We start from the raw sequence: 15,619 nt of genomic DNA, 5'->3' as shown, positions 1-15,619 counted from the left end.
AATATTTACTGTGAGCTATCATATATTAGGCCATATGAAAACAGCTTTATTACTATCATCTCATTTCTCATGGCAATCACACAGTAATGTATGACAGTTTCACCTCCCACTGACAGATGAGGAAACGAAAACTTACTGAGGTTACCCTAGGCCATTCAGGTATGAAGACAACCCTGAGTCTGTCTGCCTCTGCAGCTCAAACTGTAACTACTGTACTATAGTATCTCCCTTTGACATAGCAAAAGGCCTTCCACTGTGAGGCTTCGTCCTTCCCAAACTCCTGAGTCTTGAGTAATGTGTTCCTGCCAATTCTCAGGTAATGAAGATCCAAAATTGATGGAACACTTTTATTTACAAATCACTCAGAGGTTACAGATTTTAAAAACAGAAGCACCCCATTTTGTTCAGCATGATTGCCATTTTTCCTCATCTTCTTCATAGTTCTGAGACAGATTTAACCAAAAGCCACCTCCTGTAGCCTATTTTTATTTTTTTACTTTTTAATAATGTTTTATTCTTTTAAAAATATTGTAATATACCCTGATATGAAAAAAGGAGACAGTCACTAGAGTCTTTCAAGCAAGTACAAGTAGAAAATACATTTGATGCTATTTCACTGTGTAGTAGGAAATAACACATTTCCGTTACCCCATGATGAATCTAATGATAAAATCTAGATAGAGCCAGATCTATATTTTATTAATATTTTTATTGCTACGTGCTCCCAATACAACGAACAGCATCAGTAGTGTACACTTTGATAAAAAGAATTTTTAGCTTAGTAGAAAAGAAAGCTCAAAGGTCAGAAGTATAATGAATATGTACATCTTTTTGGAAACTGTGTCACCATCTGTATCTTCCCCTGTGGATGAGATGTATGCACACACAAGTAAACTGGAGAGATTTTATTCTATGGGAATTAAATAAAAGAGACTTAAGGCTCAGGGATTGTTTTACTATCTGGAATTCGACTAATTTGACTTTCAAAATTCTTGCACCAAGTAGCAGCAATTCTTTAGAGGTATAGAGTCAACATGTTAAGCTGTTAGTTTACAATGATTAAAATGCAAAAGTTCTTGCACATTCTATCCTTTGAGAGGTTAATATATCTACATTTTAGTTTGCATAATATCTTTAGACAGCTCAGGTACTGACCTCAAAATCGTTATGCTGATAACACTTATCTATCTCCTCTCATTTATGTGTAGTTCATAAAGCATTTATCTCTTTCAAAAATGTTTATAAATGTTTCTAATTCACAATTTCATTGAACAGCTAGCTGAGTCCATACAATTTAATGTTTCCTTGAAGGGGAACAAGTCATCAACATAATATCAACTACTAAAAATACAAGATGTTTGCCTAACATCAAATTTGTTCAGTTTTAGCTTTTGAGTTGGCTGCAGTAGTTTGCTTAATGGTCTTCTCTATGCACAGAACAAAGCATGCATCTCTAATTATGTCTCTCTAGTTTACCAAAATATGTAATTGTTATTAGTGTAAATATTTAGTACATAAAAATACTATCAAGAAAAAAATCAACTTTTAATAAATATCTTCGGTTCTGAATTCTATATACAAGTACTTTACATCTATGCCCTGGAGAGAGCATTTCTGGCTTTGCTGTGAGTAAGGTGACCATTGACATAAATTATTAGCACAATATTGCAGTCAGATGCATTGTGGTTGTGAACATTTGAACATGAACCACTGGAAAATAAATATCTTAACCATCAACAAATGCATTCTTGAATGTGTCTTCAAAGCCCCACACCTCTACTATACTCAAATGGCAATTCTAGACTGATGATACTTTTCTCAGCTACCATCATACAAATAAGTTATCCCAAAACTTGTTTCTTTGTGATTATTACAGTACATTGAGTATAACTGTTTGTATCTGTCAACAATGGGAAAATTAAAAAAAAAAAAAACACGCACACACAAAAACAAAGGACACCTCAATGGTGCCTACTGAGGTCTTGGTAAGAAGATTTCAGTTTTATCTCACATAGGTTCATTTACTATTCTTTGATCCCTGTGACCACAAGTGTCTTAAAACACCACTCCTTTAAATTATAAGTATAGAAGGCAATAGATAAGCTGAGATCTGTATATCTATAGCTTTTGGTTTTTTTTTCTTTTTCTATAATTTACATATCACGTTGTTGATTGATCAAAACCCTTTATATTGTCAGTAGCTGTAAGTAATTCTAACTTTTATCTTTTGTAATAATTCCGTTTTGAAAATCAACCTATGGAATGTCAAACAAGGCAATACTCAATGACAGGCACCTAGAACATCCAGAAATGTAATATAGTAAACAATCGTTTGAGAACACCTCTCTTAAAATAATACTGATTTCTGCAATATACAGTATTTACACAACAGCTTCATATTTGCTCATACAATATTTCTAATATAGATAAATAGGAATACAAGTCTAAGAATTCTTTGCTTCATATCCAAAATTTCTTGTTAAAGTGTAAACCATTGGATCTCTTTTATTTTTGCTGTAATTTTTCTAAAACTTTAAAGTCAGCTGATATGCACAATTGGTTCCAGTCCCTTTTCTGCTTCAGAGAGTGACCAACACAAACTTAGCAACATATTTTTCTTCTGTAATAATCTTTGGTGCTTTCTTCCAATGAATTCTGGTAAATGAGTCAATGCAGAACAAAGAGGATGAAAGCAACTAGAAAGTGAGCCAGCACTTTCTGTTCTTCCATTTACAGATAAAATGGGCTGACGATCTATAGAGATTTCCACTTTAAACAAGCATATGCACCATGGGGAGAGGGAGGTTGTCCAGGTTTTCCTCTGGTTTCTAACCTTTTTGGTTCACTTTCTCATCTTCCTAAGTTGGATGATCTTGTCGGACGTCCACTGTCAATAATCTTTCCATCTTTCTTTGAGGTTCTTGCCTGAGAAGAAGCACCTATTGAACCATTGGCTGCAAGGTAGGAAGCAGCAGCCATTTGTGATGATGAATTGAGGTGGCCCCTCTTGGTTTGTGGGGAGGATAATATGGAGACCAGTCTCACAGTCTTACTTCCTGCTTGCTGAGCACTCCTCTGGGGTAAATTAGCACCATCAGGTTTACTGTTTGGCCTGAAAGCAGCATATGCATTTGGAGCTCCCACTGAAGAAATGCTACTCAAAGATTTCTTCTCTGCAGGAGTCTCTGAATGATAAGGAACCAAAGATGTAGGCATCACTAGAGATCGAGGGAGGTCACTAGGGTTGGAGATGGCATCATGAGTTTCAGCAGCTTCTAGGAGGTATGGTGGTGGCAGGGTGCTACTGCGCTTGCTACAGGACTCACAACATAACTTGTTATAACCTGGTATGGAGCAGTATCGTGCCAACACCTCCATCTGACAGAATATGGACTTGTCTCCCAAACATGGCTCATCTGCAAAAATCAAAAGAAAATAAACTAATACATGAATATAAACGTTAAAAAGGAGGGAAAACTTAAAAAATTTTTATGAATGTAAAAAGATTTAAGTGCAATCTGACACCAACGGGAGTAATCCACATGAACTTTTGCATTAAAAATACGAACATTAGAATGAATTCACTAAAATAAGTAGCTCTTTATCTACAATGTCCTTGTGATGATCATCATTTTAATATTTCCACCAGAAGCCTTCAGACCACAGAGGGTGTTTTTTCTCCAAGTAGGAACATATATCTGACTTTAGAATGGGCAAAGAGAATTTATTTAACCTCGTATTCAGATTTTTAGGATGCATGGAGGCATCTGTAATTTTATTTTATGGTATTTATGACTTTCTCAGAGGGTGCTCTCTAACATTGTTTAAAATGTGAAATCAAAATAAATACTAAACAGTCGTAAAAACAAAACAAATCTTAAAAAGGTATTCTCCAAAGAATAATCAAAATACCATCTTAATTTTTAAAAAATTATCCAGTTTGAATGCAGTAGTTTCATGTTTATCATTAAATAGTCTCAGATTATTTGTTATTTGAATGCACAACTTTGGGTAAAGTATGCTAGATTTCTTAGGAATAATTCATGGTTCTCACATTTAATTTTATTGAATTGACAGTTCTCTACGTTTAAAGGATACTAAATAACACTTGTAAAATGTAATTTCATTGAATTGATAACACTTTGTTTAAAAAATAGTAAAGTAATAACTCATAAAACACTTGATAACAGTGTTAAATACTTGATTTTGCCTGTGTACACGTTTTTATTACTTTAAATTTTTATTGATTCCAAGTTACAAGAATTGAATATCAGATAATCCAAATATTAAGCTCATAAAAATGCTAATTTGTGCATAGGGGTATACCTTATGAAATAAAGACATAATCCTATGTCTCTGCGATAACAGAACCAGTGCATAGAGTAGCATCCCTGCAGATGTGCAACATGGAAACCCTGATCCATGCCCTAATAATAAATGCAAAGAACTGTCAATTGTGGCATTTATGTAATAGAATCACTTAAAATTACAGTGCACTATTGGGTAATACTATATTGCTAAGAAAGAAACCTCTATATAACTTCCAAAAAATTGAAAAGTCTTTTTTCTAAAGTTTGAAAAAAGAAAAAAAGAGAGTGTCAGCTGGCAAGAGAGGACTAAAATTACCAACTTTGAGCTGTAACACTATGTCCACTTCCCAAATTGTGAAATGACTCCTATGTGCTTGACATGTGCAAGTCTATTATACAGTATCATGTGTCTGAATACTTCATATAAGATAGTTCATCTAATTATGTTGTGAATGCCTGAGAAGTATGTTAATGGTTTCACCTTGAATATTAATATCTCTTCATGTGCGAATTACTTTTTCATAAAATCTATGTCTTAAAATAAGAAAATGTCTTCTTTCTATATGTGTCAGGCTCTAGGACTTAGGAGGAGAGGACTTTATTAGAGCTTGTCCTTTTTGCTCTGACTCCTTTTCCTTATGTCCCTTGTTCGGAGGCCCCAGCTGGACGTATGACCTATTCTCCCTGAGTTAGAGAAAGGGTACAACACAAAGGTCTCCCATTTCTAAGTGTGAGCACTTTGGCATTGCAGAGTCCTGTTCATAACCTGGGTTTCATTAGGGCCAGAATGTACCTTTGTGTGGAGGGGCAAAGGGAGAGAGATTCTGAGAAAAATATGAAAAAAGGAATACATTAACCTTATGGTAATTTGCCTACTGATAGATGGGAAGAGCTTATAGGCAAAAAAGGAGTACAATAAAAATATGGAGTCACATGAAAAAAATCAATCATTTTTTAAAAAATTAAGGAAACTTTTCAGACTTCTCGCTCCACCTCCAAATCATTATAAGAGGTTCTGGAAAAGAGATTCACACATGGTCTCAAAAGGCCATTTGATTCTAATAGCAGTTTGAAAAAAAAGTACTACTTATTTTACTTGAAATATGTTAGCAACATGCAACCTTTTAGAACTCTTAGGATTGGTGTTTGGGCCTCGATTTCAGAACAACAAAACAACTAAAAGGGACATGAAATCACTAACATCGTTAAGCTATCTTATTAGCTCTTTGGGTTACATTAAAAATAATTTCTTCTGGCTAAAGAAGGAGAATCAAGTAAATTCTTGCTGACCATTGGTCACATCTGTAGAAATACACAGCTATACCAGCTCCGAGATCAATAAAGCTTTCTCACAAAGTGGTAGCTTCTAAACAGGAATAACTACATAGGAATAAAGTATTATGGTGACAATATATGCTAAAACTTCTGAGTAAATTTTGTTTTTTTGGTTTTGGCTTGTACTTTGAGCTGTTGCATATATCAATATTTCCCAAAGTAAACTGATTAAATATATAAGTCCTATGTCTCCCTCTCATGGTACGATATGTTCTTGCTGTGATATATTTCAAATGAAAATTTATAATGAAATAATTTATAAGGGTTAAAGACTTAAAGCCTGAAATTTCTTCAAAAACTAAAATATTCGATAAGATAGTGCCTTGCCAATTTTCTTGACAAAAAGAAAGCACCATCCAGCAGATATCAATATTCAATCAATGTCTTTAATATTATACTTTAAGTTCTGGGGTACATGTGCAGAATGTGCAGATTTGATACATAGTTATACATGTGCCATGGTGGCTTACTGCATCCATCACCCTGTCATCTACATTAGTTATTTCTCCTAATGCTATCCCTCCCCTATCAACCCACACCCTGCTATCCATCCTGTAGCTCCCCATCCCCCAACAGGCCCCAGTGTGTGATGTTCCCCTCCCTGTATCCACGTGTCCTAATTATTAACACCCACTTATGAGTGAGAACATGTGGTGTTCTTGTGTCAGTTTGCTGAGAATGATGGTTTCCAGCTTCATCCATATCCCTGCAAAGGACACGAACTCATCCTTTTTGATGGCTGCATAGTATTCCATGGCTTATATGTGCCACATTTTCTTTATCCAGTCTATCACTGATGGGTATTTGGGTTGGTTCCAAGTTTTTGTTATTATAAATATAGTGCTGCAATAAATATACATGTGCTTTTGTCTTTATAGTAGAATAATTTCTAATCCTCTGGGTATATACCCAGTAATGGGACTGCTGGGTCAAATGATACTTCTATTTCCAGACCCTTGAGGGGGTCTGTCTTCCATAATGGTTGACCTAATTTACACTCTCACCAACAGTGTAGAAGCATTCCTATTTCTCCACATCCTCTCCAGCAACTGTTCTCTGATTTTTTAATGATTGCTATTCTAACTGGCATCAGATGGTATCTCAGTGTGGTTTTGATTTGCATTTCTCTAATGACCAGTGATGATAAGCTTTTTTTTCCATGTCTGTTGGCTGCATAAATGTCTTCTTTTGAGAAGTCTCTGTCCATGTCCTTTGCCCGATTATTGATAGGGTTGTTTGCTTTTTTCTTGTAAATTTAAGTTTCTTGTAGAGGCTACATATTAGCCCTTTATGAGATGGAAAGATTGCAAAAATTTTTTACCATTCTGTTGGTTGATGGCTCATTCTAATGACAGCTTCTTTTTCTGTGCAGATGCTCTTAACTTTAATTAAATCCCATTAGTATATTTTGGCTTTGCTTTTGGTGTTTTAGTCATGAAGCCCTTGCCTATGCCTATGTCCTGAATGGTATTGCCTTGGTTTTCTTCTAGGGTTTTTATGGTGTTAGGTATTAGGTTTAAATCTTTAATCCATCTGTAGTTAATTTTTGTATAAGGTGTAAGAAAGGGATCTAGTTTTAGCTTTCTGCATATGACTAGCCAGTTTTCCCAACACCATTTATTAAACAGGAAATCCTTTCCCCCATTGCTTGCTTTTGTCAGGTTTGTCAAAGATCAGATAGTTGTAGATGTGTGGCATTATTTCTGAGGCCTCTGTTCTTTCCCATTGGTCTATATCTCTGTTTTGGTACCAGTACCATGCTGTTTTGATTACTGTAGCCTTATAGTATAGTTTAAAGTCAGGTAGCATGATGCCTCCAGCTTGATTTTTTTTTCCTTAGGATTATCTTGGATATGCAGGCTCCTTTTTGGTTCCATATGAAGTTTAAGGTGTTTTTTTTTTCCAATTCTGTGAAGAATGTCAATGGTAGCTTGATGGGGATAGCACTGAATCTATAATTACTTTGGGCAGTATATGGCCACTTTTCATGATACTGTTTCTCCCTAACCATGAGCATGGAATGTTTTTCTATCTGTTTGTGTTCTCTCTTACTTCCTTAAGCAGTGGTTAAAAGGTCCTTCACATGCCTTGTAAGTTGTATTCCTAGGTATTTTATTCTCTTTGTAGCAGCTGTGAATGGGAGTTTACTCATGATTTGATGCTCTGTCCATGACTGGGGTATAGGAATACTTGTGAGTTTTTCACATTGATTTTGTATCCTGAGACTTTGCTGAAGTTGCTTATTACCTTAAGGAGATTTTGGACTGATACGATAGGTCTTCTTAATATACAATCATGTCGTCTGCAAATAGAGGCAGTTTGACTTCTCTTTTCATAACTGAATATCCTTTATTTCTTTTTCTTGCCTGATTGCCCTGGCTAGAACTTCCAGTAGTATGTTGAATAGGAGTGGTGAGAGAGGGCATCCTTGTCTTTTGCCAGTTTTCAAAGGGAACACTTCCAGTTTTTGCCCATTCAGTATGATATTAGCTGTGGGTTTGTCATAAACAGCTCTTATTAAGATATGTTTCACTGATACCTAGTTTATTGGGAGTTTTTAGCATCAAGGGCTGTTGAATTTTGTTGAAGGCCTTCTCTGTATCCATGGAGATAATCATGTGGTTTTCGTCTTTGGTTCTGTTTATATGATGATGGGTTATGTTTATTGATTTGTGTATGTTGAATCAGCATTGCATGCCAGGGATTAAGCCGACTTGATCATGATGGAGAAGTTTTTTGATGTGCTCTTGGATTCAGTTTGCCAGTAGTTTATTGCGGATTTTTGTATCAATGTTCATCATGGATATTGGCCTGAAATTTTCCTTTTTTGTTGTGTCTCTGCCAGGTTTTGGTATCAAGATGATGTTGGTCTCATAAAATGAGTTAGGGAGGACTCTCACTTTTTGTATTGTTTGTAACAGTTTCAGAAGGAATGAGAGCAGTTCCACTTTGTACCTCTGGTAGAATTCAGCTATGAAACTGTCTGGTCCTGGACTTTTTTTGGTTGGTAGGCTATTCATTGCTGGCTCAATTTCAGACCTTCTTACTGGTCTATTCAAGGATTCAGCTTCTAACTGGTTTAGTCTTGTGAGGGTGCAAATGTCCAGGAATTTATTCATTTCTTCTAGATTTACTGGTTTACTTGCATAGAGATGTTTGTAGTATTCTCTGATGGTAGTTTGTATTTCTTTGGGATCAGTGGTGATACCCCCTTTATCATTTTTTATTGCATATATTTGATTCTTCTCTCTTTTCTTCTCTATTAGTCTGGATAGTGGTCTATTTTGTTGATCTTTTTAAAAACCAGCTCCTGGATTCATCGATTTTTTTTGAAGGGTTTTTTGAGTCTTTATCTCCTTCAGTTCTGCTCTGATCTTAGTTATTCCTGGTCTTCTGCTGGCTTTTGAATTTGTTTGATCTTGCTCTTCTAGTTTTTTTAACTGTGACTTTAGGATTTTGATTTTAGATCTTTCCTTGTTTCTCTTGTGGGCATTTAGTGCTGTAAATTTCCCTCTACACATTGCTTTAAATGTGTCCCAGAGATTCTGGTACATTGTGTCTTTGTTCTCACTGGTTTCAAAGAACATCTTTATTTCTGCCTTCATTTCATTATTTATCCAGTAGTCATTCAGGAGCAGGTTGTTCAGTTTCCATATAGTTGTGTGGTGAGTGTCTATCTATCTATCTATCTATCTATAAAATGTATAATATTTTAAATTTCTGGGGTACATGTGCAGAACATGCAGGATTACTGCATAGGTACATACATGGCAATGTGGTTTGCTGCCTCCATCCCCCATCACCTATATCTGGCATCTTAATCCTGAGTTCTAATTTGATTGCACTGTGGTCTGACTGTTATAATTTCCATTCTTTTGCATTTGCTGAGGAGTGTTTTACTTCCAATTATGTGGTCAGTTTTAGAATAAGTGTGATGCGGTGGTGAGAAGAATGTATATTCTGTGAATTTGTGGTGGAGAGTTTTGTAGATGTCTATTAGGTCCACTTGATCTAGATCTGAGTTCAAATCCTGGATATACCTGTTAATTTTCTGTCTTGCTGATCTGTCTAACATTGACAGTGGAGTGTTAAAGTCTCCGACTATTATTGTGCGGGGGGGTCTAAGTCTCTTTGCAAGTCATTAAGAACTTGCTTTATGTATCTGGGCACTCCTGTATTGGGTGCATATATATTTAGGATAGTTAGCTCTTCTTGTTGCATTGATCCCTTTGCCATTATGTAATGCCCTTCTTTGTTTCTTTTGATCTTTGTTGTTTTAAAGTCTGTTTTATCAGAGACTAGGATTGTGACCCCTGCTTTTTCTTTCTTTCCTTTTTTTTTTTTTGCTCTCCACTTGCTTGGTAAATCTTTCTCCATTCCTTTATTTTGAGCTTATGTGTGTCTTTGTGCATGAGATGGGTCTCCTCAATACAGCATACCAGTGGGTCTTGACCCTTTATCCAATTTGCCAGTCTGTCTTTTGATTGGGACATTTAGCCCATTGACATTTAAGGTTAATAATTGTTATGTGTGAATTTGATCCTGCCATTTTGATGCCTGCTGGTTGTTTTCCCCATTCGTTGATGCAGTTTCCTCATACTGTCGATGGTTTTTACAACTGGGTATGTTTTTGCAGTGGCTGGTACTGGTTGTTCTTTTCTATGTTTAGCACTTCCTTCAGGAGCTCATGTAAGGCAGTCTTGGTGGTGATAAAATCTCTCAGCAGTTGCTTGTCTGTAAAGGATTTTATTTATCCTTCGCCTATGAAGCTTAGTTTGGCTGGAAATGAAATTCTGGGTTGAAAATTCTTTTAGGATGTTGAATATTGGCCCCCACACTTTTCTAGCTTGTATGGTTTCTGCCAAGAGATCCACTGTGAGTCTGATGGACTTCCCTTTGTGGGTAATCTAACCTTCCTCTCTGGCTGCCCTTAGCATTTTTTCCTTCATTTCAACCCGGGTGAATCTGATAATTATGTATTGGGCTGCTCTTCTCAAGTAGGATCTTTGTGGTGTTCTCCGTATTCCTGAATTTGAATATTGCCCTCTCTTACTATGTTGGGGAAGTTCTCCTGAATAATATCTTGAAGAGTGTTTTCCAATTTGTTTTCATTCTTTTCATCACTTTCAGGTATACCGATTGAATGTACATTTGGTCTTTTCACAGAATCCCTTATTTCTTGGATTCTTTGTTCATTTCATTTTACTCTTTTTTTCTCTAATCTTGCCTTTTCACTTTATTTCATTGAGCTGATCTTAAATCTCTGATATCCTTTCTTCTGCTTGATTGATTTGGCTATTGATACTTGTATATTCTTCATGAACTTCTTGTGCTATGTTTTTCAGCTCCATCAAGTGATTTATTTTCTTCTCTGTACTGGTTATTCTAGTTAGCATTTTGTCTAACATTTCTTCAAGGTTCTTAGCTTCTTTGCAATGGTTAGAACATGCTCCTTTAGCCTGGAGATGTTTGTTATCACCCACCTTCTGAAGCCTGCTTCTGTCAATTCGTCAAACTCATTTTCCATCCAGTTTTCTTCCCTTGCTGGTAAGGAGTTGTGATCCCTTGGAGAAGAAGAGACATTCTGCTTCTTGGAGACTTCAGCCTTTTTGTGCTGGTTTCTTCTCATCTTCATGGACTTACTTACCTTTGTTCTTTGAAGTTGGTGACCTTTGGATGGGATCTTTGAGTGGACGTCCTTTTTGTTGAGGGTGTTGGAGGCCAAGGAAAAGCAACTTCTTTAGTCTTGAGTCTTCTAATGTGTCAAAATAATGTCCAAAGCTGTCACGGGCATGGATTAACAGAATTGCATTTAAAAGGAAGGTTGTGATGGAGTAGGGTGGGTGAGCTAGGAAAAGAAGGGAGGAGGAGAAAATATAAAGGAAGAGAGAGTAAGACAAACAGATGAGGGTGGTGGGAGAGTGACTTGGGGAGAGAAAATGAGATCAGAGGAGCTAGAAAGAGAAACGAGGAGAAAGAGACAGACACAAGGAGTAAAAGATGGAGGAGTCGAGAGACAAAGTGGCTGGAAGAAGGAGAGGAAGAAGGTGGGTGCTATGCTCTGAATGTGTGTCCCCAAAATTCCTGTGTTGAAAACTAATCCTCAAGGGGGTGGTACTAGCAGGGTGGGGTCTTTGGGAGGTGACTAGTCCTTAAGGGTGGAGTTCTTGTGAATGGAATTCGTGCCTTATAAAAAAGGATCAAGGGAACCCTCTGGCACCTTTTCACCACATGCAGACAGAACAGCAAGGCACCATCTAAGAAGCCTTCACCAGACACTAAATCTGCTAATGCCTTGATCTTGGACTTCCAGACTTTGGATCTCTGAGTAATAAAACTTTTTTTGTTTGTTTGTTTTTATAAATTAACCAGCCTCAAGTATTTTGTTACAACAGTTAGACTAAGGCAATGGAGGAGACAAAAGACAGGGAGAGAGAGAAAGGTGGGAGAGATGGAGAGACAGAGACAGACAGAGTTGGAGAGACAGGAAGAGGAAGGGGAGGATAAAGAAAGAGAAAGGGAGATGGTAGAGGGGAGGACACTGAGAAGGAGAAAACAGGGAGGGGAGACAGACACATGGAATAAAGAAGAGAGAGCCAGGAAGATGCAGGAGGAGAGAGAGATGAGAGGGAAAAAGAATGACAGGAGGTAGAGCCAGGGAGACTAGGAGAAGAAGAGGGAAGGAGAGCAAGAAGGAAGAGTAAGGCCTAGAAAGCATGTGTGACTGACATACAGAAAGTGAGCCACATCCAGGCAGCAGGTGCAGCTCATCAGAGACACAGCAAGACAGACACCAAAAATAGAGACAAAGGAGAGCAAATGGAGACACAGATGAGCGAGTATAAGACAGAGACAGATGATGTGGATAGAGAGCTACAGAAATGGAGGCAGAAGAAGACAGTGATAGAGACAGAAACCATCCAATATGTTTCGCTTGTTTTATCCATTTATTTATTTATTTGAGATGGAGTCTCACTGCCACCCAGGCTGGAGTGCAGTGGTGCAATCTTGGCTCACTGCAACCTCCACCTCCTGGGTTCAAGCGATTCTCCTTCTTCTGCCTCCCAAGTAGCTGAAATTACTGGCATGTGCCACCATGCCTGGCAAATTTTTGTATTTTTAGTAGAGATGGGGTTTCACCATGTTGTTCAGGCTGGTCCCAAATTCCTGGTCTTAGGTGATCCACCAACCTTGGCCTCCCATAGTGCTGGGATTACAGGCATGAGTCACCATGCGTGGCCCCATTTTGCTGTTTATAGCAAATTGACTACATATAGAAAATATACTCTGCTTTCGCCATACAGCAAATTGGCAGGTCAGGCAAATGCTGAATTTTATCCTATGTGCAAAGTGTCTATTTGAAGTTACTCTAGGGAAAGACAGTTATTGGAAGTGGATTTAGAGTTGAATGGCATTACCGGCACATCAAAATTGAATAATTTTAGTAAAATATTTCAAAACCTTCTGCAATATTATGCCATTTAACAAAGATGTAGTGTTTTATAAATATAACAAGGAAAAATTAAGTAGTTCCTATTAGCAACACAAATTGATAGAAGCTACATAAACCTGGGAAAGCCCTCACTCCAATGTCACCAGCCAGAAGTGGCAGGGCTGTAGCAGTCATGATAATTAAAAAGTGTAGGACATTGCCTCAAATGCTGATCTTAAAGAACTGAATTGGGCTAATATTTCACAGGTGTTTTCCTTTGGTTATTTATCAGTAAACAAATATAAATTCTGTAATTCCTCTTGAAAGGAAATTCTGCTTTTTGAGGCTTAAAAACATTATCAGAGCAGTGAAGTCAATTGGTGTCATACCTACCGTTACAAGGAGGCAGCTGACAGGCTCTGACTGACTCCGGCTTTTCACCATCACAATGGTCCCCAGCCCTGCAGAGGACCTGCCTCACCTCTGTTCCTTCACCGCAGGTCACTGAACACTGCAGAGACAAAGGCTGTGGTTACAGACATTTATTCCACCAAGACCATGCAGATACACACACAGACACACAGATCTGGAGTTCCTTCTCTACTAAGTGATGTGGCACAATGGTTTTGAAGACAGATACTACTGAGTTTATATTCTGACTCCATTATTTACTGGCCTGGGCACATTGTTTTTTCTATATGAGACTCATCTTCTTTATCTGGTGGAAAGCTGGGATAATAATACCTGCCTTATAAGATTGTTTTAGGACTAAATGAAGGCAAAGGAAACAATGTATATATAGCAAAATGCCTGGTAAGCATTCCATATGAAAGAAGCCATGATTAGTAACAACGTTAAAATCTTCTGTAGTTTCTAAAAACAACGTTGATGATGTCTGTTCTCCCACCCAATCATGGTACTGAGAGTCCCCACTCCTTCTTCCTTTTTTGGAGACAGTGTCTCACTCTGTTGCCCAGGCTAGAATGCAGTGGCATGATCTCTGCTCACTGCACCCTCTGCCTCCCAGGTTCAAGCAATTCCCTAGCCTCAGCCTCCTGAATAGCTAGGACTACAGGTACCCACCGTCATGCCCAGATAGTTTTTTGTATTTTAGTAGAGATGGGGTTTCACCATGTTGGCTAAGAATGATCTCAATCTCCTGATCTCGTGATCCACCTGCCTTGGCCTCCCTAAGTGCTGTGATTACAGGTGCGTGCCACCACACCCGGCCTCCTCCTTCTTTCTTACAGATGGCAAAATACTCTATGCTCTTAATTCATTTCTCAAATGAAAATTTGCTACTCTAAAACTAAGCTCAGAAACTTCCATGCAATGGCCCTAGGAAGTTTCTGTGGAGGAGAGACTTCTACTGAGACTGATAATGAGTTATCATTATGGTCCGATGTGGGTGACCTGCACTTGTGCTGTGGTTTGAATGTCCCCTCCAAAACTCATGTTGAAATTTAACTGCCATTGTAACAATGTTGAGCGGGACCGTTAAGAGGTGGGACCTTTCAGAGGTGATGTATGGGCATGGGTTAATGCTATTATCTTGGGAATGGGTTAGTTATTGCAGAAATGGGCTCCTGGTGGAAGGATCTTCTGTCTCTCTTGCATGCCTCCTTGCCATGTAATACCTTCTGCTAGAGGACCCCCATCTCCAAGTGCCAATGCCACACTCTTGGACTTTGCATCCTCCAGAACCATATGCCAAATAAACCTTTGTTCTTGATAAATTACCCAACCTGTGGTATTCTGTTAAAGCAGCTTGTCTCTTCCTTTCTGGGCCTACTCTCCACTTCCTCATTAGTTCTCTGCTTTTTGATGCCCTTTCCTCCTATAAGCTCTTCTCCTATGACCCCAAGATTTCTTATTTTAAGTCTTTAGAAATACCTAAGACAGGTGGTAATAGCTGACAATGCAACATTGAGTCTGCCAATTAACAAACATCATCTGGACAGGTATGCTGGGCACTAGCTGAGTACTGAGGAAAGAAGGCATACCATTTTTGAGAAATGTGTGTACTAGTGGCAAATATAGATTCATAGATTCAAAGATCAGAGTTATAATACTCTGTCATGAACAGCATGATAAAGTTAAGTTTTACTGCCTTTCAGATGTAGAGGAGGAACTGCCAGGAAAGGTACCACCTGCAAGGTGGTCATTTGGACTACGGAGATGAGCTTTGGTCAAGAAGGAGAGATTATTAGATAGGAGGACGGGGAGTCTGAGTCAGCTGAAAGGTAGGAAGCTCAAACAAGCATGGTCTGGAACAGTGAAAAGTTTACTTCAACTGAGACAAAGAGTTAGAATGAAGAAAGAATAAGAGGAGATAGTGCAGTGCCAAGTGGGGCTGGGCCCTGCCTTCTGTATCAGAGGTTTGGAATTTATCCTGAGGGAATAGAGAAGTCAACAAAAACATGAGACAAAAGAACAATCATCTTTCTGACTTCTCCATGTTACAAAACACATAAACATGGTTTGCCCCCTACCAACTAAACATAAGTGCACAAACTATTTTAAAGCATTAATTTTTCCTAAC

General features: G+C 37.9%; 1 protein-coding gene across 6 annotated transcripts in view; it reads right to left on the bottom strand.

Annotated features, from left to right (window-relative positions):
- Positions 1 to 482: 482 nt before the first annotated feature.
- Positions 483 to 15,619, bottom strand: part of ADAMTS3 (ADAM metallopeptidase with thrombospondin type 1 motif 3) — a 295,119-nt gene continuing 279,982 nt past the window's right edge. For all 6 annotated transcript variants that reach the window (XM_037728897.1, XM_037728899.1, XM_037728900.1 and 3 more), the window contains 2 exons: positions 13,471 to 13,588; positions 483 to 3,416 (listed from right to left, as the gene is read on the bottom strand). In XM_037728897.1, the coding sequence (XP_037584825.1) occupies positions 2,851 to 3,416; positions 13,471 to 13,588 (684 nt within the window). In that variant the 3' untranslated portion in view covers positions 483 to 2,850. The remainder of the gene's footprint in view (positions 3,417 to 13,470; positions 13,589 to 15,619) is intronic.

The sequence above is a fragment of the Cebus imitator genome, unplaced genomic scaffold, assembly GCF_001604975.1.
Source record: "Cebus imitator isolate Cc_AM_T3 unplaced genomic scaffold, Cebus_imitator-1.0 Scaffold283, whole genome shotgun sequence".
NCBI classification, from domain to species: Eukaryota; Metazoa; Chordata; class Mammalia; order Primates; family Cebidae; genus Cebus; species Cebus imitator.
Note: the sequence above shows the minus strand (reverse complement) of the source record. Positions and strands in the feature narration are given on the sequence as shown.